This window comes from Periophthalmus magnuspinnatus, chromosome 4 (assembly GCF_009829125.3).
Source record: "Periophthalmus magnuspinnatus isolate fPerMag1 chromosome 4, fPerMag1.2.pri, whole genome shotgun sequence".
Classification (NCBI taxonomy): domain Eukaryota; kingdom Metazoa; phylum Chordata; class Actinopteri; order Gobiiformes; family Gobiidae; genus Periophthalmus; species Periophthalmus magnuspinnatus.
In genome coordinates, this window is record NC_047129.1 from 1,375,999 (window position 1) to 1,403,861 (window position 27,863).

The 27,863-nt window shown below is 38.1% G+C and overlaps 5 protein-coding genes across 6 annotated transcripts in view; 3 read left to right on the forward strand and 2 right to left on the reverse strand.

Annotated features, from left to right (window-relative positions):
- The window catches only part of herc2 (HECT and RLD domain containing E3 ubiquitin protein ligase 2), a 42,710-nt gene extending 37,492 nt beyond the window's left edge, over window positions 1-5,218 (reverse strand). Inside the window, exons 1-6 of the mRNA XM_033965004.2 lie at window positions 5,082-5,218; window positions 4,180-4,280; window positions 3,660-3,753; window positions 3,425-3,556; window positions 890-1,112; window positions 222-322 (exon numbers count right to left, since the gene is read on the reverse strand). Of these exons, the coding sequence (XP_033820895.1) occupies window positions 222-322; window positions 890-1,112; window positions 3,425-3,556; window positions 3,660-3,753; window positions 4,180-4,251 (622 nt within the window). The 5' untranslated portion in view covers window positions 4,252-4,280; window positions 5,082-5,218. The remainder of the gene's footprint in view (window positions 1-221; window positions 323-889; window positions 1,113-3,424; window positions 3,557-3,659; window positions 3,754-4,179; window positions 4,281-5,081) is intronic.
- Window positions 5,219-6,547: 1,329 nt separating this feature from the next.
- On the forward strand, window positions 6,548-8,871 carry nipa1 (NIPA magnesium transporter 1). The gene is made up of 5 exons (XM_033965319.2): window positions 6,548-6,744; window positions 6,848-6,895; window positions 7,086-7,176; window positions 7,257-7,417; window positions 7,910-8,871. Exons 1-5 carry the CDS (start codon window positions 6,615-6,617, stop codon window positions 8,416-8,418), a joined length of 939 nt encoding a protein of 312 aa, XP_033821210.1. The 5' UTR covers window positions 6,548-6,614; the 3' UTR covers window positions 8,419-8,871.
- Window positions 8,872-10,086: 1,215 nt separating this feature from the next.
- nipa2 (NIPA magnesium transporter 2) lies at window positions 10,087-15,955 on the forward strand. Of its 2 annotated transcripts, none has more exons than XM_033965613.2 (6): window positions 10,087-10,292; window positions 11,445-11,672; window positions 12,895-12,951; window positions 13,109-13,199; window positions 13,604-13,764; window positions 14,532-15,955. In XM_033965613.2, exons 2-6 carry the CDS (start codon window positions 11,534-11,536, stop codon window positions 15,176-15,178), a joined length of 1,095 nt encoding a protein of 364 aa, XP_033821504.1. In that variant the 5' UTR covers window positions 10,087-10,292; window positions 11,445-11,533; the 3' UTR covers window positions 15,179-15,955. The 2 variants fall into 2 exon arrangements, with proteins under 2 accessions (XP_033821504.1, XP_033821502.1); XM_033965611.2 differs by lacking the exon at window positions 10,087-10,292 and adding an exon at window positions 10,712-10,817.
- cyfip1 (cytoplasmic FMR1 interacting protein 1) overlaps window positions 15,881-27,863 on the reverse strand; it is a 31,662-nt gene continuing 19,679 nt past the window's right edge. The window contains exons 24-31 of the mRNA XM_033965610.2: window positions 21,325-21,468; window positions 20,900-20,990; window positions 20,467-20,597; window positions 19,877-19,949; window positions 19,652-19,746; window positions 18,940-19,178; window positions 17,270-17,417; window positions 15,881-16,532 (exon numbers count right to left, since the gene is read on the reverse strand). Of these exons, the coding sequence (XP_033821501.1) occupies window positions 16,368-16,532; window positions 17,270-17,417; window positions 18,940-19,178; window positions 19,652-19,746; window positions 19,877-19,949; window positions 20,467-20,597; window positions 20,900-20,990; window positions 21,325-21,468 (1,086 nt within the window). The 3' untranslated portion in view covers window positions 15,881-16,367. The remainder of the gene's footprint in view (window positions 16,533-17,269; window positions 17,418-18,939; window positions 19,179-19,651; window positions 19,747-19,876; window positions 19,950-20,466; window positions 20,598-20,899; window positions 20,991-21,324; window positions 21,469-27,863) is intronic.
- On the forward strand, window positions 23,405-26,847 carry LOC117370221 (fibronectin type III domain-containing protein 9). Its single transcript, XM_033965614.2, has 3 exons — window positions 23,405-23,440; window positions 25,724-26,088; window positions 26,404-26,847. The coding sequence occupies exons 2-3, from the start codon at window positions 25,789-25,791 to the stop codon at window positions 26,782-26,784; spliced, it is 681 nt and encodes a 226-aa protein (XP_033821505.2). The 5' UTR covers window positions 23,405-23,440; window positions 25,724-25,788; the 3' UTR covers window positions 26,785-26,847.

Here is a 27,863-nt window from a genome sequence, read left to right on the forward strand (position 1 = left end):
GACAGAGGTTTATAGTTAAATGGATATAGAAAACTATCTTAACCTGTCCTATAACTTGACTCAATTTCTCTTTAGCAAATTAAGACAAATTCACCACATTGCAACACACTGGTTACTATGAGTTTGATGTTGTAATGCAGCAACTATCAGTGCAAGTAAAACTGTAAAACTGTACATGACAGCAATGATCAGCATCTAAGAGTGAAGTGTCCCAGACTCACCCGATCTCCAGGCTCGACGCAGGAATGCAAACGCAAAAGACAGAGCTGCACGGGACCCCACTCGGGCCAATCCATCAACTCCTTTACTGGCTGGACGGGGGCTGGTAAATAGGGACAGACAGATATATTTAAGATTTGTCCAGCAAAATTGGAGGATAAGACATATATTTCAATTGTATCTATGAAATACTCTAACAGTAAATGATTAATCCCCATTACTAAAAGAAGCCTTGTGCTCATGGAGGTCTTATCACCAAAACCGAGTAGAAATAAATGTGTATTTAAGAACATATGTGTTAGCAAGACTTATTCGAGCGGCCTTGTTTAGCTAATCATTCTCTCTTTTTATTTTTTACCTATTCAACATATTAAACAATCAATTGCCAAAATGAATCATTTTGTTTAATTTCCAGTGAACAAAATCAAAAATGTTATTAAATGTGCTACATGTGTCAATGTATGTGTTGTAATATTTACTTTAACCCATGCCAATGTACCATGAGTTTGACCTTATGTTTGCATCGACTTCAAAATATTTTTGCATGCCCTAGTGACCATTAAGAGATTATAACTTTACATGGACTGCTGGCTTCACTTCCTCTTAGAAAATACAGGTTTACTCCAAGAACCATACCCCATTGTCAGTACAGAACACATTTTAACCATACCTCTTGTTGTCTGCAGCAGGCAGGGGAGGGTTGGGGGGCGTTTTCCAACGGACTTTGTATTTCTCTTCCATCATGCTGTGGCTCAGAGAGATGAGGTAGCGTTCCAAGATGACTAGCCGCTGTCGCAGACGCTGAGCCGACAGAGTGCTTTTGGCCATCTGCGCAGAGAGCTTCTGCTGGTCGTCCACAAGCACCATCAGACAGTCCTTCAACTCAGTCTCATCTGGGAAAGAAACACATGGGCAACAATAAATAAACGAGACAAGTGAAAAATAAATTAACTAAAAGGTCCTGAAATAACTGTCTGTTTTCAAGTATATATTATTTGATAAGATATTCTATTCTCAATATTCTCTAAATTGGCATAAAAATTCTCTGTAATCAGAAAACTATTAAAGTGCTGCAAAAAGATATGGGGAACAATACTTATTAAAATATTTTAATGCGATCCCTACAACCTGTCTGTACACTATTGAAATGTCTAGAGCTAGATGATGATTTAACCTTTTAATCAACATAAGACATAAATAACACATTTTAAGTCTTATTTTAGTGTAGATTAGAGAGACTGGTTAACAAAATAGCATGTTCGAAATACACTTAATCTTTATAAGCCAAACATGGCTAGGTTGTATGATTCAGATTTTTATATTTATTCAGTCCAGGTCTTTGATGGTGAATTTTAAACCTTACAATTTTCTTAACAATTTATACCCTGAGGGGTAGACAATATGGGAAAAATGATAAAACTTCTTTACATTTTTTGAGTCTTTGCTTATCAAGTAGGTATTTAATTAGGGCTATAAATAAAATAAATGGCAATATTGTGCTCTAAGCTCACATAATTTTTAAGTATTAAGTTTGGCAAGAATTTAGCTATTCAAGGCAATATAAAGATGTATAAAGTTTACATTAATTGAGATAAAATTTAAATCTTAATATGGCTCCATGAAAATTTTATGTAGGGGTGGGCGATATGGAATAATCACACAATACTAATTCAGAATAAATATAGAATATTCCAAATAATACAATTGTAAAATAGTATTCAAAATTAGCACTGTAAAGAGTCATCTAGCCAACTACAACGTGGAAATAAAAGTCTAATTGATCATGAGAGCAGAGCATGCATCAGTGCTGCAGCCCCCATAAAGCTCATTGTACAGGGTGTATGTGCTTAGTTTAACATGAGCTCTGAATGAGCAGGAAGTGTGCTGTTTGAACTTCAGAGGCCGGCTCCAGTTTCACTCACTGTATTCAATCCACTGTCATTTCCTGGCTTCAAAAAGCATAAAAAGACTAAGTAGGATAAAGCTGTACAATTTTAGAAATGACTGAAATATGAAGAATCAATGCTGAAAATAACAATAACCCTAAAATGATAATATCCCAACCATATGGTGAAATTAATTATGATTTCATTCATAATTCCATTTGAACACATTAGTCTGTTTCAAAAGATATCTGATTCACTGTGAAAACAAAGGGAATCGCACTTGGTAGGAGAGACTAATCAGCTTATTAAAAAAATCAGATATGAATGAAATATGAATGAATTCTTCAATATTAGCACAAATATACTGCCCAGCCCCCTTTTTCCCCATTTGAATTTACACCCCATAAATTATTTGGCCTTTCAAGTACCAGCATGGCCAGACTGATACTAAATTGGATGTAAATCAGGTCTAAACCAGGACAAGCTCCAATTTCAATGGATAACTATTTTAGTTAAAAGAAGTAACACCAAAATAACCACTAGAACTCTGTGTACTGCAGTTAAAAAAAAACACTACTTACTAAATTGTGATTTAATGTCCAGTCTTAAAATAAGTCTTGTGCCAAACTCTTATCTCTCTGCACCATACCCCTGTCCCACCCAGTCCCTGTAGTAAACATAAAGAGCTCCTCTTGCCTCCCACTGGAACCACATTATGACACCTATACAAGCTTACTCCCCCAGAGGTAAAAATAACCACCTTGACCTACAGACGCTTTCCACACCACACGTGCCAGAAAAACATGCCCCGTCACAAACACTTGAATACAAGATGCAAAACACAAACTGGAACATGTGTCGAAACCAGAGGATCATTGCATCCACTCATTTAAGTGTAGGGAAAGTGTCAGCTGTCAGGAAGAGATTCAGTGCTATGTAAGGTAAAGAGAAACACTGAATACAAAATCATAGAAATAGCTTAGCATATTTAGATTTTGTTATAAGATTTCTAATAATTCCTTGTCCAAGTACTTTGATTGGTATAGTCAACGTTTAAACCTTGTTTAAATGTAATAAATAGTTTATAATCCTACTATATTGGAATAAGCTGAAAGTGGAATGATTTCAATTAAAGAAACTCAAATATCATGTTAAGCAGTAAGTTAACAGGTCCCTTCGTAGCATGCAGCCTCTGCTTTATGAAAAATTCCAAATCCCAGCTTAATAGCTTTGACACACCCAAAATATCCTTAAATTTTAAAGTTGAAAGAATCTATTTAAATTTCACACATTACATTTTTGGACTTATTTGGACTCACCAGGCTGCCGTCCCCAGTCCCAAGTCTCGATGATGGAGTGATGGACTGAAGTAGGAGAGTCTTCCTCCTCCTTCTTCTCCTTATCGTTTGGCTCATCTTTTTTCTGTGTCCCAAAGCAGTCTGTACAATCCTCTGAAATACAAAAAGTACATTATTATATGAACTATACCAAAATGGTGGTTGAAACTGCACAGTAAATCTTTTGATTCATTGAAAAAGTTGTCTCATTACACACCTGGATGGGCTGATTCTTCTCCACTGAATGATATTTCTTCATCTTTGACCATTTCATTCCACATCTCACTTAGTCCCTCTGGAGAAAACGCTCGCTGTCAAAATATTTCAAAAGATTACAATTTCACACTATGAATATTGTTAATATTTACATTGTGATACATTTGTAAAATGTTGATGCTTGTTACACCTGTACTGATAGTTCAGTTACTTATTTGGTAACAAATGCACATGCAACCAAACATGAGAATCTTGTCAAACTAAAAAATTAATAGTATTAGTAATAATACTAGTAATAGTACAAAGTTTGTGTACAGTACCTAGAGCAGTCAGAAGCATTACAAGACTAGTTCAACACTGACACAAACTTTGTTTAAATGTGAAAAATATGTCTTAGGACAGCAGGATCCACAGGCGGATCTATGATCACCTGACTCACTACTGAGCAAACAACAACACCTGTAGATTTTCAAACAATAATGATTTCTATTTTAGGGACATTAAGGGCATTTGATACCGACCTGTAAGTCTATCTTTAGCCATTTATCATGAAATCTCAGCTGAGCATCGAGGAAAAAGGATGGAGACGGCATCCTCCCTCCTGGCTGCAAGCGCAGCCAACCTGCAGGTCACAAGAAATAGAATTTTAAAACAGAATAAATAATGAATATGTCAATAAAGACAGACTCAACAACATACCAAATGGATATATTAGGCTAAAATAGAATACTGTAATATATTTTACAGATACATTGTCTTCTACTGTGACGATGAACACTGTCTTAAATTAATTGCACGAGACATATTTTCCACCAACACTGTAAATGAGCATCGATGTCATTACAGATCTGATGACAACAGTATTAATATTTCAATTCAAAGATGACGCCAAACGAGATGCTGATTATCAGTGTAAACAGTTCAAATAATCTCCATTATATCGTAATAATCATCACGATAAAACACAGTCCATGCATGTTATTATACAGGCAAGGGTCAAATGAAATGAGACAAAACGTCTATTCACGAAACATCAGCACTAAAGCTATCAATACAACTAAGCACGAATTGTGGTAGCATCAGTAGCTAACAAGGGCATATTTTGTCCATGAAGACTGGTGCCACATTTGTTTTATTTATAATAACATGAAAACAGGAATGTCGGTTGGAAAAGCATCAAACACTGAGGGAGAATATATATAAACATTGCCAATAAACCAGGTAATGTTCATTAGCTCAGAGCTAGCGCTAACTGGTTCCTAAACAGCTAATACTCATCCAACATATTAGCTCGCAGCTAAAGCTAAACCACCCTTCCCCTGAAGATGGAACAGGCTTGGGGGACGTGATACAAAACTTAATGCAGTGCACAGTCCACAGCTAATGCGGCCCAATGTAAAATGTAAATAAATGTCATAATTACCTGTGGTCTCTGCTTACGCTATTCTCGTCCCCTCAGCTGCAGCTGCTTTGCTGCATTAACAAGACGTTCATAATGGATGTGATTGGCACATCGCGCACAGGACACGGGACATGGAAGTAGTGTTCGCTAGAGGATGAGCCGCGATGGATTTGTATCACTATAGCCCGCTGATAAAGAGTTTACAGCGTAGACCCTAAACAAACACAGTAAGCTGCTGACAGCGCTCCTCCCGCTCGGAATGGAAAGTATAACAAAACCAGCGCTCCCTCCGACCTGGGGGCGGGACTACAGGGGCGGGACGAGGAGGGGCGGGGTCGTTATGCAGTGGTCACTGCTGTCCGCCAGTGGGCAGTGTGTGTCGCCCTATTTAAAGATGATCTCATTCTGTGTTATACTGACGTGAGCAGTGTGTCTAAGTCTATAGTATTAAGTGTATATTTAACTGATTAGACAAATATATTAATATGTAGATTATTTTGTGAGCTTTATTGGCGAGGACTGAGTGAATATGGGCAGTGATCTCTCCTGTTATTCCCAGGCCTTCATGTTGTTTGTGAGATGTACAAAGTGGGTGAGAACTCAGCATCTGTTTTAGGTTAATGTTTACTCCATGCTCCACCTTTCTACTTTCAAAATGTAGAGAAATATATGTATACAATCTCATCCTCACGCTCCACAGTTGGTCTCATCCTCTTTTTTTCCACGCTTTTCCTGGGATCTGCTCTAGCCACTCCTCCAGTTTAGGGGTTACTGTCCCAAGTGCTCCTATGCACCTTCCAGGCCTTCTCCAGCTCTTCTTTGAGACCCTGTTGTTTCTCTAGTTTTTCATGTTCCTTTTCCCTGATGTTCCCATCATTTGGTACTCCACCACCACAATGTGCAGTTGGCTTGCCATCCCCGTTCTGTCAGTCCCACAGGATCTTGGCTCGATCATTCTCCACTACCTTTGGAGGTGTTTTCCACCTGGACCTTGGGGTCTCCAGTCCGTACTCTGCACAGATGTTTCTATACCCTATGCCCGCCACTTGGTCATGCCATGTATGCTTTCTCTGCCAGCATTTTACACCCTGCAGTTATGTGCTGGATTGTCTCAGGGGCCTCTTTGCACAGCCTACACCTTGGGTCTTGGTGTGGTAAATCTGGGCCTGCTCCTGTGCAGCCAGAATGAGTGTCTCTGTGATGTCTTTCAGCCCCACTCTCTCAAGCCATTGCTGTGATTTCTTGATATGGTGATATATATATATATATATATATATATATATATATATATATATATATATATATATATATATATATATATATATATATATATATATATATATATATATATATATATATATATATATATATATATATATATATATTATAACATTTTAAGACAACAAAAAGAGAACTATTTGGGGTGTTGATGAAATGTATAATAGGTGTTGTTTAGTCACGCATGCGCAGTGTAGCACTTCCCATTCAGTCCAACATGACAGTGTGTGGACTGTAGACTTTTCTCATTTTGTGTGAAAGAACCAGGTACAGTAAATGCGTGACTCGGAGATAAACGGCGTGTCGATGCCAGTAGGTGGAATAATAATAACAATAGTATCGAGTTTTATCAATGGTTCGACTTTTGTGCTTCAAAAAAAAGGGATTTTACGCGCTCGTGAAAAAGGTATTCTACGACACGTGCACAGAACTATTCAGACATCTAAACTGTTCAAATCATGTACACGTGTCGTAATTAAAGTTTAAAAAATGATCTTGTGTATCCACAGGAGGCTCGTACCTCAAGGATGTAGTGTGGTGGAGTGGCACGCTGGCCAGTGAGTAAAGCGACATCTACCGGCGATTAAACACATAGAAATTCTGGGTTTCACCGGGCAATCACATTCGTTCTATTGGTCAATAATATTAAATAATACAGATTGAGGGACAGCTAAAATAAATATTGTTAAATTGTTTTTCAAATGATTGAATTAATATAGCAGTATCATGAATAATGATGTCTTGCAGTGATTATTGGTCAGATGGGTAATTTCGTAGCTTACAATGTTGCTCCAGCAGTCATTGTTACACCACTGGGAGCACTTGGAGTATTATTTGGGTAGGTTCAAAATATGTATACCAATTTGAATATACAAATTGAAGTTATATCGAAGTATTAATCTTTTGTGTGTTTTACAGGTCATTGTTGGCTTCCTGGATCCTGAATGAGCATTTGAATATTTTGGGGAAGCTCGGCTGTGTGTTGTGCTGTAGTGGAGCTGTGGTGCTGATCATTCACTCACCTAAAGCAGAAACCGTGACTTCAAGACTGGAGCTGGAGGACAGATTATCTGACCCAGGTGAAAGTTCTATTCACCGTATTCACATCTTTATTGAGCTGACATGTTCAGCATCAACATTACTAGAGTTATACTCTTATATTGTGCTTTACAATCTTAACAAGCTTTTCAATGTGCTTTACATTTGTCAGTTATTCATTCACATCTTACTCTAGTTTGCAGAGATTATAGTGTTTTACTGTGGGAGATTGACCTAAGTATCACTGCAACAATGCACCACACAGTCTACCACATTAGCACACACACAACATGGGCAAACAGTCCACAGAGCAACAGCCGTGTGAACAGAGGAAAGCAAACCACCAACATTTGAGTTACTGGAAAGAAACTTGCCCCACTTTGCCTAGGGATGTAACATAAGTGACACAAATTAATACAGGTCTTTACATTATAAGTCAAATAATTGTGATAATAATTTTTGCCATAATCAACCTTAAATTAGTTGACATATCGAAATTAGAACATCTAATTAAATCATCTTTCCTCCCACAGTATTCATCCTCTATGCCTCATTGGTTGTCCTGGTCTTATTGGTCCTTATTTTTTGGATATCTCCCATCCATGGCTCTTCCAACATCATGGTCTACATCTCTATCTGCTCATTGTTTGGCAGCTTCACTGTTCCCTGCAGCAAAGGACTTGGCTTGGTCGCCCAAGAAGCATTCAGTGCAGGTCCTGATAGTGGGAGGGCTCTGGTTATTTTTCTATGTTTGCTGTGTACACTAGCGGTCAGTATCCTCACCCAGTTTTTCTTTATCAATAAGGCCTTGGAGATATTCAACTCTAACATGTTTGAAGCTATTTATTATGTGGCTTTTACGTCAACTGTGCTTGTGGCATCGGCTATACTTTTTAAGGAATGGACGGCACTGACTATATGTGACAGTCTAGTTCTGGTTTGTGGCTTTTCAACTGTGTGCGTTGGAGTGGCTTTGCTACGCATTTCCCAAGAGGCAGAGCTTACCTGGAAGCCAAAACCACAGAGGAAGAAGACAGACTAAAATATTCACAACCACAATGCATTTTGTGCCAAACTACATTCCTTTCATACTTGAATTTTAGACCAAGCAGAACAGAAACCACATGCTAGTATTACCACTTCTCAAAAATGCAGCTAATTCAAACTGATATGTCAAAAGACTTTTTGATTTGAATTTTGATCTATAATGAAGAACATATAGAGAAACTTTTCCCACAAGATTATAATATACTCCATTTATGTGTAATTTAATAACTTTTATTACTAACTGTTATTATACTTGAATTGTTCTTGTGATACATCTCTTCACTGCATCTCATCGTTGATCTTCATCTAAGTCTTTAACTGAAAACCCAATTTATGCATTGTGCACCTGTATTTACTGTTGTGCCTTGGTACATGTCATTGCAATCTCACCAGTCTTACCTTGATTAATCTTCTACTCTCAATAAACACTTGAGTTTTGAGGACCACCATTGCCTTACTTTATTAATCCCTCAAAGTTTTTTTGAACACTTGAAAAAGTCAGTGTGATCTTTTTTCAGCATCAAGTACGGGAGACACTATTTCTGGCTAAAATGCCATTTTAATAAGAGAGATATTCAAAATAAAAAATGTAATCATTAAAGACATGATTCTTTAATTCTTAGCCATATAAACTACTAAATCTTTGATTAGTATTTTTATTTGTTCATAGTGACTGAAGCAGTGTAACAATTGTAACTCAATACTTCCTTCTTGTTTACATAATATTTACTTAAAAGTCAAATATGATCCATGGGACTTGCAGTGGTAAACTAGCATAATGTGTGATGGAATAATTGGCCTTTTACAGCTTTATATTTAGCTACAAGTGCCTCACATGATCTTCCAATGCAGAAGTATCATTTCACGTTGATTTATTTATTGTGCTAGTTAATTATTAAGAATTACCAAGAGCCAATTGTCTAATGGAAACAATGTTAGTGATACCTTCCTGTATACTAACTTGTAATAGGCCCCACATTTTGCCATTTTCCTGCAAAATAAATTATGCGTGTGTGAAAGAAGTAATAGTGATATTTATGATTGAAATAGAGATAATTGACTTGGGCAGCTCACTTGTTTTAGGCCTATATTGAGTAGAAAATTAAATTTCAAACAATAATAGGCTATAGTCTGATCCAAAAAATATTGATTGTTGGGACACACTCTCTACAGCAAAGTCCTAGACAATTTGGCCTACATAGTATTTACTTTGCTGATAAATAGATTTTGATCATAAGCTACCAGCAAAAAATAACTCTGTGTAACTCTTAAAGCCTAAGTGAAGTCTACTATTGCCATATTCTCATTAATTTACTGTCAGAAGGCGCACTGTAGGAATTCAGTCATTTTTCAAAACACAAAGGCAGCACAGAGGGCATTTTTGCTTATGAATTGGACCATTCTTCTGTGAGGATCTCGTTGCTCCTCCTAGTAAAGTGCTGCAATATTTAAAAAAACAACACTAAAACATACATTTATTATTAGCTTATATGTTTTGGTGCAACTACATCAGTGCATCATCCTTTTGCCCACAGTAATTTGGCACTGCTTCAAGCGGGGTTGCTTTGTAATCCAAAACTTCATGAATAAATGAATTGCTCCTCAACATTTGGTCACTGTACACTGCTGACCAGGAAGTGTGTTTTAGTGCGTTGTTTGGTGGACTTCAGCCGCCGGTGGTGCACGGTTCAGTGAGCCCCGGCAGTGTGGCAGATAAAGCGGAAGAAGTAGCCTCGCACCACGGCAGTCAAGTGTCATCGCTCGGTGCAGCTAACACAAAATTATAATCTAGCGATGTGATTAATGGATATCTCCCTATTTTGAAAGCAGGCTAAGAGCTTGCTTATTGCCGTGGACGCCCCTCGCCAGGTACCTTTTAATCTTTAACAATATTCAACCTAATTATTGGTCAATGCTAGCTAACTAACGTGCTAAGCTAATGTGGCTAACGACGTGACATCAGCCTGTCAATTTTTAAAAATATCCATAGTCTTATCAGAGACGTCATGGAATAAATCAAATTGCCTCTTTACTAATCGGAATAACATATGCAACATAGGGAAGGTTGTAAACATGACATAAAATGAGTATTTTGCGACTTGAAGTCAAAAAGCGGCAACAGTCAGGTTAGCGACCAGGTTAACGTTATTCAAGGGCTGCTTCCTGGATTTCGCAGGTTGAAAATAAAGGAATTTACATACACGGTCAATTACTTTAGAGGCGAGTTTCTCAAGATATGTTCAGCGCAACACCCTGGTTTTCATTTGGCTCGGTGGCGGACTGAGTATTTGCACGGGGACTGATGCATTCTTCAGAATAAATGTACGCAATATTTAGCCTATGCTGTTATGAATTTCTCTTTAGCACCAGTTTGCAGAGTCGACTGTGGAGATGGTATGTTTGTTTGTTTATTTGTTTTTTGTTTTTTTTGGTCTCTGTATGTACGAACACTCTTAACATTTTATTCTTTAAACTGATTTTTTTTACTGATAGTAGTTTTTGACAGCTGTTATGCATTCAGAGGGTATTGTTTTTGAAAAAATATTGTTTGTACACATGATAATCTGTCATCTGAGAAATATATCTCATACTCATACATTATTTAAACTACTTCTTATACACAATGAAATATTAAGATGTAACTTTTTGAGACATTCAGTCAACTTTGTAAACAGAAAATGTCACTAACAAGGACCCTTTTGGCAATATGATGCATGTGAGTGATCTCTAATAAAAACACACCACTGATTTTCTTGTGCCATTAGTGTATGATAGTTTGTATTTTTGCTGTAGGCCACACCTGTTTATTAAATGGTGTTGATACGTTAATATGTCAAGTAGTTATACATGATTGCAGTGTCAAAGTTGTTATCCGTGTTACGCTTTCACAAATGATACGCCCAGCATGGGAAAGTAATTGTTGTTGAATTATTTATTGACTTCACGCTGTTCAAACATGAACAGCAATGAAATATCGACAGTAATTCTCATACAATGTATTCCAATGTGGTCTTGTTGTAGGTGTCTGGACCAGGCATAACTGTTCCTATGGTCTCCTCCAGCCCCTTTGTCTCTCTGTAAATGTGACTGACTCCAACAGCACTCTCAGCATGGGGCAGGACCGGGGCAAGTACGACTTCTACATCGGCCTGGGACTGGCCATCAGCTCCAGCATCTTCATTGGGGGCAGTTTCATCCTCAAGAAGAAAGGACTGCTGCGACTGGCGAGAAAGGGTTCCATGCGGGCAGGTAATGATTTTAATTAGTTTGAAACAACAACTGGGGAAATAAGGAGGAGGTCTTACTCAAGGACAGTAGTGGTTAGTTGGAGATATTTAGCTACTATCTGAAAATTGATGGTGTGACTTCATTTTGTGCTTGGGCAACACACTTAATCTAACTCCCCTGTATGAATGTGGGAGTATGATTGTTGTATGCAGAATGGTAACCACTATCTATTGCTAAGTGTGACGAAGCAGTGATTGAGCATTTTATCAAACTTTAAAGCTTAACCTTTATCCAGAAAAGTTCTAACTCGACCTCTGGAAACTACACTGTAACAGGAAAATAAGTGTGAACATTGTAAATGTGTTAAGTTACTAAAGGACAAAGATTTGTACAGTTATTTTTACATCTACACTAAAAGGTTCATTGTTGTTCATACCAACAGTAATCAAAAGCAACTGTGACAGTTGTTTATTGTTCATGTTCCTCCTAACCATTTTCTCCCTAATTTAGCTGTGTGTTTTGGGTCTCTATCCCAGGGCAGGGTATGAATAATTTTGGGCTTAAATGGATGTCTTAAAATAGGCAGCAGCAGTAGCAGCACTCCTCGTTAGTTATTGTGTAACGTGAAACTCCATATAGTGAAATAGTCAGTTGCACACCCAGACAAACCTTCCCCACTATTCTGGCTCACCTGGTTCTTCAAGCAGGTGACTGTTTGTCCTTGCCATTGCAGTACTTGTAAACTTGACTAATCATTAACTTCTTTCACCAATGATGACCAATGTTTCAGAGCTAGTAAAAGGGTCTTTATTTTTATGTAGGTTTTTATGATTTTATTTATGTATGTGTCATCATAAGACTTTTTTTTTTTAATGATGCTATATTTAAAGTCACATTTTGTAACTAATTTTGTGATCCGTGCATGTTTGAGTAATCTTTAATCACTTAAATCACTTGGTGATACACAGAGGATCTGGCAGCATTTTGTAGGCATTTTGGTACAAATGGGAGGGGAAAAAAATCAGCTATCAGTTATCCATTGGCGGTACCGACTCCCATTGGCGATACCGATTCCCATTGGGTACCGTCAGTGGACTTGTTTCTTAAGTTGTATTTAGATGAATATTGTGATTTAAAATCTGCAAATTATAACATAATGACCTACAGGTATCATAGATTATAGCTATAGAGTACACAAACATAATAGGTCTTCTTTAAATAAGGAAGCATTTTTCTTTTCCAGGTCAGGGAGGCCATGCATATTTGAAAGAATGGCTCTGGTGGGCTGGGCTACTCTCAAGTAAGTTTAGTTTTTTTTTTTTACTGAACTCTGGCATGGTTTTACTTGCAAATCACTGGGTGTGTACTTCCCTACTGTTACACCACATCTCAGACTGTATGTCATTTTTAACCTACTAATGTAACCTCTAATGTTTACTTTGTGTCTAAATCCACAGTGGGCGCTGGAGAGGCAGCCAATTTTGCTGCGTATGCATTTGCCCCTGCAACTCTTGTCACTCCACTAGGAGCCCTCAGTGTGCTCGTCAGGTAAACTAATATTCATGCATTGCAGAGGTGAGAAGTCTGAAACATGCTCCAGTAATCAGTCATATGTTTCTAATTGGTGAGGAAAATGGTAGCAGAGGTTATGTTTGGTTGCAGTGCTGGTAATTAGAAGATTGTCAGTGAGGAAGGCTCAGTCAGGTTTAATAAGACATGCCAGATTTAGTTCCGCTGAATTATTATTTTTTTTCTAAATTGATAACGTATTCTTTGGGGAAGGATCAGTCAAAGTTTTTAAATAATTTTCTGAAATCCAAGAAGCATTCAGTTATTGATGTGTGGCAGTTTATTCTTAAGTTACATTTATGAAAGTAACCCCCCATCTTCACATATTCATCACTGGTGTCTGTATTGGGCTGGGGAGAGTGACAGTGCATATTTGCTTGCAGTGCGGTGCTGTCCTCGTACTTCCTGACGGAGCGGTTAAACCTGCATGGGAAACTGGGCTGTCTGCTCTCCATCCTGGGCTCTACCACCATGGTCATTCACGCTCCACAGGAGGAGGAGATCAACAGCCTGGAGGAGATGAGCTACAAGCTGGTTGACCCAGGTGCACAATCATATCTACATTATATATATTTTTATTGTAATACATTTATGATAATGACTTTTTATTTACCCTTTTATTATTCTTGACAAGTTCAAACTGTCATTATCCAACCTTTAAGTTGATGGACGAGCACACAAACCACTTGGCCATTGTGACAAAGTGGGCCTTTGTCCCATTAAACTCACTTCAGTTTTATTAAATTTCACACATTTGTTCATTACCCATAATTTTTCCATAACCAGTTAAACTGCTAGATGCAACTATCCTGGGTTCATAATTTAAGCAGTGAAGTTGATTTACTCCTTAAGTTAAAACCTAATTGGCACCTGTGGGATAATTGTACTTCCTGCTGAGAAGACTACAAACGTAGACTTCATTGTAGTCTTGTGCACGTGGTTATGATGCAGATTTAAATTAAGTTGCTTATTTTCTGTTTAGTTGTTTGAACAGTTGATGTTGCTTTCTTGAGTTATTTTGCATTTCAACCAGGGTAATTTTTTTTAACTAAATTCCATCTTGTAAAAGACATTATTTATGCAAGTCTGCCTCCTGCTTTGACCACATCCGGCCAGCTTCCTCACAGCCACTGATACTCTTTTTAATGCTTTTAAAATTAATAAGAATATTTAGTCTTTCAATTTTTTGTCCATGACTAAGAATTAAAATTAGGAAATTTTTGAAAGTGTGAATTTGAAACCACCTTTAAGTGAGTTAAAAACATTTTTAATAATTTGATCCAACTCTCCCCCACCCCCTCTTTTTCACAGCTTTTTTATTCTTTGCAACTCTGGTCATCATTGTGGCTCTGGTGTTCATTTTTGCGGTGGGCCCACGTCACGGTCAAACTAACATCCTGGTCTATATCACCATCTGCTCCGTCATTGGCTCGCTCTCCGTGTCCTGCGTCAAAGGTCTGGGGATCGCCATTAAGGAAGCAATCGCTGGGAAAAACGTGGTCCGAATCCCACTGGCCTGGCTCCTCCTCCTGTCACTTATAGCTTGTGTTAGCACTCAGATTAACTATTTAAACAAGGCTCTGGACATTTTCAATACCTCCATAGTAACGCCAATCTACTATGTGTTCTTCACCACTTCAGTACTCACCTGTTCTGCCATTTTGTTCAAGGAATGGGAGCACATGGGCACAGATGACGTTATTGGGACACTGAGTGGCTTCCTTACAATTATTGTTGGCATTTTCTTACTGCACGCATTCAAAGACGTTAACGTTAGCTGGTCAACTTTAGCCGTGTCAATCAGAAAGGAGGAGAGGGCTTTTCCGACTACTAATGGCATGGCATCTCACAGTAGCTATGAACTTCTGCACAACGAATCAACAGAGGACATCGACAGAGAAGTGGGCTTGCCTTTTGATAGCGTCTCAAGAAGAAACGGAGCAATTATATCATCGTAAGGTGTTTTTGGGTGACTATAGCATCAATGCTAAACTCATTAAGACAATCACCTACAAAATGGAGGCTCAGAAAGACCAGTGAAATGTATGTTTTAATTTGCCTTACTTAACAGAACTCCCTTTCATTCCTCTGTAGCCTGTAAATATTTTTTTAAAGAAATGTTTTTGTTTGAGTAAAAGCATACTGATGCACTGATTTAGTTTGTACACTGATTATTAACACAACGACCCTGCTGATAGACATTTAACACTGATCAGCCAGAACTTTATAACCACCAGACAGCCTGACTGGAAACACAACAGAAATGCAAAGTAAGAGTAGGAGGTAAAAAGTAGGAGGTAAAAAGTATTGAGTGTCCAAAAAGCACTTACTGATCTGAACCTCAGAGCTTGACAAACAGGTATATATGCATGTTTCTCCTTAAACATAGGAACAGCATTACAACAACGGGACTAAAACTGGTAATAAATTTAACAGTTTAAATGGAAGAGAGATCTCATTCTGTTACTCTCTAAAGTGTTTCAAGGTCTCTGACATTACTGGCTCACGGCAGTCTTGATAACTGTCAAAACAGTACATTGAAGTTTGCCAGGTGGTCATAATGTTATGGCTGATCGATCGAAGTCACTTCATTAAATGTCTTGTGATATTTGAAATTTACGTTTTTTCCCCCTAGTGTTTAAATCAAGACCAACCACCAGATTTGTTACATATTTATTGAATTAAAATGATTTAAAACATTTGAAATACAAGGCACATTGAATAAATGCTTAACATGAGTATAAAGGTCTTATTTCTCAGGTATCATAAAATGTTTAGCATGCAAAATACAAAATGGACTTTCAAACCCTTTCTTAAAATGCTTTAGCACCCATTATAATAAATCACCACTGCAACCCTTAAATATTTGTCTGCTAAAACTAATTCCCAAAATTACTTTCAGATTTTGAAGTATAAAATAGTTTACCAAAATATTGTATTAATTTATGATAATAAGGCACAAGTGAATACAAAATGTCATCAACAATTTAAAAAATGCTCCAACTTTTTGACTTAAATTCAATGGTCCTGCTACTGCAACCTGAATTACATGATAAAGGAATATTTGTGGTACTATGGCAATGTGTTTGGAAGTATCACTGGTCCACAGTATTGTAGTATTGCAATATTTGTCATAGTAGTAGTACTTCAGCTGCTGGCGAGGGACTGGTGGATGGGAGGTTGGAAACACCGCACATGCTCAACTGGCATGTTCTCTCCGTCCCCAGACTTCAGGTACTTGTTCAAAATGGCAAATATTTCATTGTTAAGTACCTGGAATTTGCGGATCCTGTCGACCATTTTCTTGAGTGGCTAAAAAAAAATACAGACATAGTTATCGGGGTAGGTGATATTGAGAATTTGTAAGAATTCACCACTATACATTTTCACATACTGTCCTGGATGCATTTTAGTGTATTGGAGATTTTTACTGTGTCCAGTATACTTTATGAAAGAAGGTCCAAAGCTGCTTATCTTCATGTGACACATTATACTGGTGTATCCTTATATTGGATATCACTACTAACAAAATCCTTTCAATTCTACCAAAAATATGCACTTGCACCCGACCTGTAGTCTAGGCCAGTGTTTTTCAACCACTGTGCCGTGGCACACTAGTGTGCCGTGAGATATTGTCTGGTGTGCTGTAGGAAATTATCCAATTACACCTAACTGGTCTAAAAAATATCAGGTTTCACACTGAGTGAGTAGAAATATTTTATTTTATTATACAATGCTTTATTTGTGTGTTTATTTGATTCCTGTTCAAAATAATCTGATGAGAATTACTTTATATTGTAAATATAGGATGCAGAGTTTCATTTTTTTTTACATTTTCTGCTTGTGGTGTGCCTCGTGATTTTTTCAATGAAAAAAATGTGCCTTGGCTCAAAAAAGGTTGAAATACACTGGTCTAGGCAATCCTATAATGTAATGCAGTTTGAGGCTGGACAAGTTAATAGCTTTTTTTTTAAAACCAGTAGGAGCCCATTTTCCAACGGTTACCCTTTAACATTGTTTTTGTGACATATTTCTCAAAGCACACTCACCACACTCTTGATGACCTCGTCCTTGCCGTCGTGCTTCTGGACCTTAAGTAGGTGGTAGCTGAAGTCCAGGATGTCAAAGCGCCGCTGCTGCCCCAACAGAGCGATGATCATGCAGCCAGCCCAGTGCAGCCCGTCCCCAAAGCACTGTCTACACACGGCACACAGGAACATGGTTAGGGCTTTAAAAGACATAACTGAAGCTCAAGAAATATCTAAAAGGCAAGTCTATAAATGTTGATACTGCCTGTGCCACATCTCGGTTCAATACTACAGGCATATAACCGGTCATCTGAAACCATGTAAAAAGTAAGCACATTATTTAACCAGAGTATATCAGGGTTCAAGAAAGCTTGGTACTGAGGTTATTGAGGCAAGTAAAGAGGAAGGAGACTGTTTAAAATAAAATTTTTATATATATATATATATATATATATATATATATATATATATATATATATATATATATATATATATACACACACACACACACACACACACACCCACACACATATATACACACACATATATATTTGCATGTTGTAATAAGGTCCATTTGTCAAGGCTGATTCACACCTGAAAGTCCGGACTTGGTCTATTATTTTCGTTATGACTTTTGCTTTTACACTACCTCCCTCAATTTACCGTACTTTTTTCTGGCGCCGGCTCTACTGTCGTCATGACAACGGGAACGTGTCTCATGGAGCAAAGGAGAGCTGTAAAGTTTGTTTTGGGAAGTAAACAGAAGCAAGACGAAGCTTGGGCTTGACGATTAGCTAAAATACAGATAGACAGTAAAAAAAGACCAATCAGAAGTAGTGTTAGGCGGATGTAAAGAGTTCCCTAATGTTTCATTGGTTTAGAGCTGGCACACGGTTTTGTAGGAGAAAATGCGCCGATACAAGTGGATTATATGGATATATATCATTTTGGGGCTACTCACTGTGATTGGATTTAAAACTAACTACAACAATGGAAGTGGCATGTGCCTGTGGAGGATCGCTCAATAGACGTACGGCAGACGATATCGTCCACTGCATCGTAAGTGATTTACAACGGTGCGTCCTCCACTATACATGAACAAGGGCATGTGTGCATGTATCGTGCATGTGTTCGGTAAATGGTCATTTCGATTTATCCAATGCTTCAGTTTACCTTACATTGTTGTGGTTGTGTACAGAGGGCATTTCTCAGGAGAATAACTTAACAGACGCTGATTGTGGGTGCTTTTGATGATTTTAGGTCAAATAAGACTAATCTTTACCAAAATACAGCCTGCTGCATACTCGAGTGAATGGTTTACCGTTATTTTGTCTGGAAGTTTAACTTTGCTAATTGAACACTTGATGAAACCAAGAGGTCTGCGCAGCTCTCCACTGTGTCAAAGCTGTGTCATTTGCGACTTTACTGTAGTTTTTAACCACTATAGCTTCTTCTCTCCCTTTTCTCCTCACATTTTGGGCTCCCATCTTCCTCACATTCGCTCATCTGTGCGTGATCGAACGTGTGTCACTTCCTGGATTTGGCCAAAAAGTCCAAACCCTCGTGTTTACACAGCACAGAACTAGACCGGACCGCGGCCACGCGCGGGGACATTCACACCTGGACTTTGACCAAAGTCCAAAAGTACTAAAAGTGTCTAAGAAAGGGGAATATGGTTTATGAAGACTTACTCGACAGTAAACTCGTGAGCACCCACAGGGATGCAATACACAAACTGCATGGCGCTCCACAGACGGTGAAACTCCACACACTCGTCCACGTGCATCACTCCGTTACTCGGCAAAGGGCCGCGCCAGATCGGATCATCGAGGAAAGCACGCACCCGGGTCAGGATCACCTCGAACATGGAAAGGCCACAGCACAGGCGCTCTTTGGTCAGAAGGTCCCCCTCACGAGCTATGGCTATTTGCTGCAGACAGAAAAAACAGGGCAGGACTTGAAATCAGACGACTTCAGTATTTTTGGTATATGTTGGTTTCTGTCACATTTTTTCCCATCATTCTCTCATAAAATATTGTTTTCAATTATTGATTTTCCATCACTTGGTACAACGCAAATTGCCTGGGAGTAATCAGTCCTGCTGCCCTGCTTTCTATATTACTGTAAAAAAATATTTAGCATGTTTTCTGATATTTTGCAGTATTAAAACTGTATTATAATTAATTACTAACCACTTACACTTTTGGGTACCCTACCATTTACATCCCATTGCTAAAGTGTTTCCAATCTTTTGTTAATTTGAGAGTGAAGTTAATGTCAATCTCAAAAAGTTACAAAAATCTTAGAAATGCTCCTGCAGAGAAACTGAACTACAACTCCTCATTTACACCTGATTTACAGCCGTTTTCTGTGCTGCTGCTGTTTATTTGAACAGTGCTCTACCTGAGGCGTCCCAAGGCGCTCGATCAGAGGGACCATGTGCAGAGCCGTGTATTTTGCCTCCAAGCGCTTCATCTTTGCATCCAGACGTTCCCCCTCTAAAAACAGAAAATTCAACATTAGCATTTCAATGTTTTATTATCCAAATAATAAAAAATAGATTGAGAGGACAGTAGATAGCTGTGTCGATGTATGATGCAAACTGGGTAGTGACATTCTTTCATGTACCTTTGACATGGACTCTGGGGAGGATGTTTTGGAAAGGTGCAGCATGAAGTAAATCACACACTTCCTCCTGGGACTGAACAGAGCACATTTAGACTCACACAAAACAAACCACAAAGTTTATTTTTCTCAACATGTTTTTCTGCCTGGCATGACAAGGTTAAAAGCTCCCACTGTGAACGCTAGAGGGGTTGAATTTCTGCCAATGAAGCAAAACAATAATTTCTGTGTGTGTGGGTGTATTTATCACATTGTGGGGGACCTTGAGTCACCTAATGGAGACGTGCCTCATTTATCAAAACAAAAATGAGGTCCCCTTAGTTAAATTCTCCACTATTATATCAACAACTTGGTAAAGTTAGGCAAGTAGCATTTAAGGGTATTTGGTCCTGGTTGGTTAGGTCTGTTTTACTTGTATCATTAATCCCTAAATTATGTAGTTCTCAATGTGCCTCTAAAAAATGTTGTAAACTAGGAGGTGCACAGAAAGACAAATATTTTCTTAAGCAGTGATACAATTTTAGCACCACTCCACTTATGTATATAAACCATATAGAAATAATCAAATCATACTGCAGTGTTTTTGCACATACCAGACTCTGCTCGCTCAGGAGGCAGAAAAGGAGAGCATTGCCCACTTCTCGCAGGTTTTGAAAGCAGACGGTTTTGAGCTCTGCATACTCCACTATGTCTTTGAGCTGGTGATGAAAGAACTCCAAGATACCTATAGAAAATAATGCATTGAATGGTCATAATGCAGCAACAGCACTGCAATAGTTTAGAGTGCAGGAGGTAGACTTTAAATGATTAGCAGTATTGTCTCTCATAAAAGGTGAACATTGAATAAAGTAATAAGTGAGATTTCTTATTTTGTGCCCTGGCCAGTGAGATGAAGTGTAGGTTTAGACACTCTGGATAAAAAAAATTCTATTATAAATTATATGGCTAGTCTTGTTTTAAGATACTGTTTATCATCTTGATCCTGGTTTGGTGCTGCTTTTAACCCCTTATGTTCACATTTCTTACCCGGAGAGCCGTACTCATGACGAGGGAGTCTGCAGATTTTGGGCATCACCTCCATCAGAGTTTTCACATATTGCATGATGGTACCTTGTAGCTAAACAAGACAAGAACACTGTATTACACACTGTTAGTGAATTAAGCACAGTACATAAAGTAAAATACAGTGGTTTGCAAATCTTACACATTATGTTAGATCTTAAATTTGAGATATTTTACTCTTTTATATTAGGTTTAAATTGGAAAGAAACACATCTCAGTTGTAACTAGGAGTTTTAATATTACAAGACTTAATTCACGTTGATACACATTTCTTGTTGCTTGTTTTATAACTTTTCTAATGTAGTCATTTTGTATCAATTAATCGTAGTACATGTTACCATCTCTCGTATAATACCTGCACATATACAGGACCTCTATGTGATACTGACCAGGCTTTTGACCACTTTGAGCAGCTCCTCCATCACCACGGCAATGCCTTGGTAGCCCAGCAGCCGACACATGACCTTGATGTGAGGTGGACCCAGAAAGTTTCGGTATGATCCATAAATACTGCTGTATGCCAAGTTCAAGGTCTGCAAAGAGGAAAAAAAATAATTAAAAAATCTAATGGTTAAGTAGACTAAACTAGAAGTAAGAGAAGCAAGATTTTTCCACCAGGGTTGAAATTAAATAAAGAATCCAACAACGGATTTTACAAGAGATACTGAGCTAAAACAGACACATTAACATTATTCTCTATAGAGTCAGTAAAGGTTATTAACAGCTGCATAATTGAGGCATAATTGAAATAATGTTCCAGAAACCCAGCACATTTCGTTTGTGTTAAAACTTGATCTTGGTGAAAATAACACAAGAATTAAAATATACTTGTACTGCAAAGTATCTGAATATTTATGAAACTCACACATTTTATTTTAAACATACATTTCACATCAATACTGCATTAAGCTTGTTGTATCCAGATCTGTCACATACATTCTTGATAGACAATAGATCTCAGTCTCTCTCTGCAAGGTTACCATTGGTGACAGTGAAGAGTGCAATGGGAAACCACACTATTGTATTGATATCAAATTATTGACGGTTGTGCCAATTGGAAGCCTGTATACCTCTGCCAGTCCAGTCAATCATATTTAATATTACACTAACAGAGGGGCACATTTTTAGTGTGTCACCAATTATGTAATTCTGCAAACTCATCTGACCTTCAGAGGACAGAAGCTCAGTGAGTGCTTGGAACAATTCATTGCTCCATCTGCCAATGTCATCCGTTTTTTTTGATGAATCAGTTGTTGGTTTGACAACTAATACACAGTAGTTTTGTTAACAAAGTAAACAACAGCTCTGAAAATAGTGCTACATTCATACTTTTTAGGGTTGCACAATTAATTGCAATAAAGATCAAAATTACAAATCTGCTGACACTATTAAGGTAGTAGACAACAACTTGCCAAATATAGTTTATACCTCTACAAACATGTTCTGAAACACAAGGGATTCTCATATACGAGTTAAGCAGCTCTTATTTCAGTCTTTGCTGGTAGTGCTCCTTGACGTGTTTTAAATGTGCATGGTGAACTAAAGCGTGAACCAAAATGACTGGTCTAATCACAGTCACAAAACTTGTCAGAAATATGGCAATTCATTTTTTTCCAAATTTATGTGGCCCTATTAATATTGTCAACAGCAACATAAGGCTTGTGTCAGATAAATCTAACCACACAATTACATAATTTTCAAAATCCAGCTGACATTTCCGAACAGAGGCTTTTAGGCTGACAGGGCATCACACGTCACTCCATCTGCCAGTTTGAATAAGATGCCAACACCCCCTGAGCCATTTCCTCAGCTATTATAGAGTATAAACAGATAAAACAGGGCCACAGAATACACATCTTTGTATAGAAAAGGAAAAGCATGTAGTCTTGGCTGGCCATACTGATGACTTGTTGAATAAATTAATTAACTTTTTAAAATTCAGGCTGGACATTTTTATTGTTTTTGAGCAAATTCTTCCAACTATGATCTTCAAATAACCCATTTTGTAATATACTGTTAATGCCATTTTAATGCAAGTTGATCTTCACTACTTCAACTGATGCACACAGATTATTTAATACCATATTAATGCCATACATTTGCCATGTTAAACCCTGGAGGCGGTAAAATGTCCATAAACCCATCATAACTCAAAGATCATGACAGCATTGACACATTACAGACTAATCCGAGTCAAATATAGAGACTGGGACAATGTTGGCACCACTCAATGCTTCCTTTTCTCCACCTCATCTCTCTCACATTGGTAGAGTTATGAGGCAGTCTTCCACTTTCTCTCTCTCTCGTTCTCATTGGTAGTGTTACGCTGTCGCTGCTCTAATCCAGTTGTGTGGCAGGCAGCAGTGGAGGACACAGCATACCAACCAGACCATCACAAAAAATTCCAAAATAGAGATTTTAGCAGGAAAACCGGGGCAAAATACATCTATGACGACAGCTAAAGGCACTTCTTGAAATGAACCACCCATCACTGCTGCTTTACTGGTGAGTCCTGGTTCTAGCCTCAATTTGAATGTATGACAACTAGTGATTCTGGTGATTAAACAACAAAGTACGTTTAGTAGCATTATGTCATCACTGACGCACTTTACTACACATTGCTAAAAAGAATATTAACCAATGTTTTATCTTATGGATAATCAATACAGTTCTGCTAAAATGCTATGTTTGGTTTAATATACTCTACTTTAATAAAAAAAATTGCCAAAAAGTACTAATTGGGATTATGATTGAAAACTAGTTGAGTTTACTGTGCACCAGTTTTTCAATGTATGGAGCGACTGGGTAATCTATTGCAGTGGATTTCAAAGTCTAGGCACTGAGTTTAGGATTGTTGATTTCAAGATGTTATTTCAATAATTAAATAATTATGTCACTGTAATAATCAATAGTAATGATGCATTAGTCTTATACAGTACAGTACTTTTCCAAATGCCCAAAGTTGCTTTACAGTTTTGTGTAGTAGTGAGAAGCAAGGCTGCCAATGTGTGCCATCAGCCTCTCCCATCACCAGCACTCACAAACTACACTCATACTAAGCAATGCAGATGAGGTGTCTTGCCTAAGGACAAAACAACAGTACTGCCACTGGCACCCTACTGTGGCACCCTACTCTTTTCCCATCCAAGAAGCACTAACCAGGTCCAGCGCAGTTTCACAAGGAGGTTTGGCCACTGTATTTATTCAGCTTTTTGAGAAAAAACTGTTAATATGTAGTGAAAGTCAGAAATGCAAAAAAAATATCAAATTAACCAAATTAAACTTGATTGAACTTGAAAATATTACTGACAAATTTTGCTTGCTGTTGGGTGTCCCCGCCTGAAAAAGTGAGAACGCCTGATTGTTTTCTGTAATATATTGCAACAAATAAACCATTAATGATGATCACTTTATAAAATGTGAATACAATACAATACAATCCAAGACAGGCCAATGTTATTAAACTCTACACATTTCCACATTAGCTTCCAGTATAAATAAAATGTGTTTGATGTAACCCTCTAAAGTGTTATTATGCTCCTCGCAGTCAATATGTGAAAAAAATGGGATGTTCTTTTTTTCTGAAGACTATAGGAGCACAACAACTATGTGTAATCATGAACATAGTATATGGACAAACAAGTGGAATAATCAGCAGGAGCTTCACATACTAACAAGTCAGAAACTCACAATGGCCGGTTAAAGTCAATTCATCTTTCATTTTTGGGCATTTCTCTCACAAGGGTCTACAGCTATAGTCATTCAATCAGTTGTTTGCGTTTTAATCCAAATTTTTTATTAGTTGACTAACTGTTTTATAAGGATTACAATGATGTATTTTTTACAGCAGAAAGGACAATGCAAGGAGTTTGGGAGTGACTGAACACTGGTCACTTATGAAGATGCCGTTGACTAGTACCTTGTAGACCACTTCTCTGTATAGCTAGTAGTTTTTCTACAATATTTGAATAATTTTAAGATCTTTTACCAGTGCCACACTGCCTTTCAGTCGATTAACTGAGGAACGGGTGTCTTTTTTCGACAAAGAATTTCTTAAGTTGACTACAGCCCTATAATTGTCAAACAAATATTTAAGATCAGATGCCCTGCCAGAATCTCTTTTAATCCAGGCGGCCTCATAACTGGCAAGGCTGAGAAATGATGTGACATGAAAACACAATTTTATGTCTACTTTGGTCCCAGGGGTGTATTTGCTAAATCACTACACTTTAATGAGCCATAAAAAAAACAGAATTATACAGAAAAATAGATTATTAAAACATGGCGTATACTCAATTGATCTTCAAAACAAACCAAACCTGCATTTCATCATTCAGATTTGAAACTGTATTTTCAAGTTCAAATAAAGAAATCATAGAAAAAAGAACCAGTAAGAAATTGCATTGAACCAAGACTAACTGAAGATGAAGTGGTCTCAAATTCAATCCACAATTAGGGTAGGACTAAAACTAGGCAGGACTTCTAAGCACCATTGAGGATCATGCACCACTGGTGCCAGTTCAGTACTTGATTACTTCTGTTTGTGGATATGCTGGTATATGACCCGCATGAGTCGCCATTCAAAAAAACAAAAACAAAAATCACATGAAAACCTTGACTTTGGTTCCTACAAGTATACATGATGGAGCAGATGTGCTGAGTTTCAGCCTACACCTCAGTCTAATTTATGATAAACCCACAATTAACATGGTACAGTGCCACAGTATAAAAATGATACATTCCTTTCAGCAATTTCAGTATGTTATTAGTTTCCTGTCTGTAATTTAGGTTTTCATTAACGCCCAAAAAGGCCAACACTGAGACATACTGAGACTTTTTCAACACAACACTACATGACAAGAAAACAACAAAAGCAGAGTTGCATTATGGGAGTCGTAGTCTACAACATCTCATCCACCTCTGCGAGAGTGAGCTGGCCCAGGTCCCCCAACTGCCTGGACACCTTCTACAGTGTGATGTACGACCCCAACTGGAACAGCCTCCTGATGGGCTACAAGCGAAAAAGCTTCATGCACGAGGAACGCATCCCTGTGAGTCAGACCACCACACATCTCGCCAACCTGCACCCCCAGACCGCCTACTTCCTGTGTGTGACATGTCAGGCAGCCAATCCAGTCCGAGAACAGTGTCAGGTATGGCTGGTTTTACTGTTATTACAGTTTATAAGGATCTGTGTTTTATCCAAGCCATCCTCCCATGGTCTAAAAACAAGCTGACAAACAAATGATCCCTTTTGCTTCCTGAATTATGGTGAACATATGTGTCTCCATAATAAGACTAATAATAATGCTTTTTAAAGTTGTGGCGTTAATTTTCCATTGAAAGCCTTTAAAATATGGTGTTCATATTAAAGTAAACATTTTGTTGAATTAGTCCTGGGTCCTTTCAGTCAAGGTTCACATCATTTTAAAAGACATAATTTTAAAAATCATATTAATTTCTGACAGGTTTTCAACACTTTGGGAGAGAGCGGTGACCCCAGTGATCGGACAGGATGGGAGCTGGCGATGGGCGTGTGGCTGACCTGCTGCATCCTCCTCCTGATCATCGCTGGAGTACTCTTATGGGGCTGCCTCCACACACTCTGTTCCTTATCCAATCAAACCACCACTGATGGGAGAGTTGTGGACCAAAATCACCAGGATAACGCCGCATCAGGACGCCTGTACACCCCCAGCAGCAGCGAGGACAGCACCAACAACAATCATGGAACGATCATCCAAACTCCTCTGATACCTCCCCAAACCAATAATAGTAGTGTCCTCATGCTAAACCAGGACCACGAGTTGAGGAGCCTTTCTAAGCTGTCTGGGAGTGAGCCAGCATGAGCAGACTGGATTGAGGTCATTACGGCATTGTTTTCTGCCCGGTCACAATTGACAGCATTTTTTATCCGCTGACTAAATGCCATTTCATTCAGACAATGGAGTAAAAAGCTACAGATGCGACATTTTGACATTCTCAGAATGAACAATTTTGGAAAATGGTGGTTCAGGATGTTACACTGAATGTTTTGCTTGTAAATAAAACTGTGCTCAGGAAGATCTGCAATGCCTTTTACTCAGTCTTTGTAATAAATGTGCCCACTTTTCTTTAGGATTTAAAACAACACTTATAATTATTAAATCTGGTGAGGAGCCAATACAAACTACAATGGGTCTTAACTGGGGTTAACCCCAGACAGTGGTCAGTAAAAGTGACGCTAAAATTCACTGAGGGTTTATTAGAGACATGGACCTAGAACCATCATAAAATTCTATCCCTTTCTAACTTTAAATTAGGAGCAAGTTGAGATTAAGGTATAATTTATTGCCACCGTTTGTCCTCTGCATAGGCCCACTCATCATTGCAGCTGGAGGTAAGGTTAGTCTATTGTGTTGTTTTTTAGAAGACTAATGCACTGATTTATACAGCAGCTTTCAAGACACCCAAAGTGCATTGTTCATCCTCTCCACACTCGGTGGTGATAAGCTACCATTGTAGTCACAGCTGCCCTGGGGCAGACTGACGGAAGCAAGTCTGCCAATCTGCTCCATCTTCCCATCAGGCACATACTTTCATATTAGGCAATGTGGGTGAAGCACTTTGCTTAGTTTCTGAGATTGGACAAGATCAGGCTGTTATGGCTTGTCAAAGGTTGCGATCATCTATAACTCCAACTCCTCCAGGGAACCACCAAATAATGCAGGCAATGGATAAATGATGTTTGACAACTTGTAAGGTAAGCATTTTATCTTATGGACCTGTCCATGGACAGTGGGTGGAAATTAACAGTCTTTCTACAACATGGCACAAACATATTACTTCTTTGTGTAGGTCCAAATGAGCTTTGGATTCCCTATTTTGTATTTTTGTAACTCCATACTTTTTTTGTTTTGTTCTGGGACAGACTGCGACCAAATGCTTG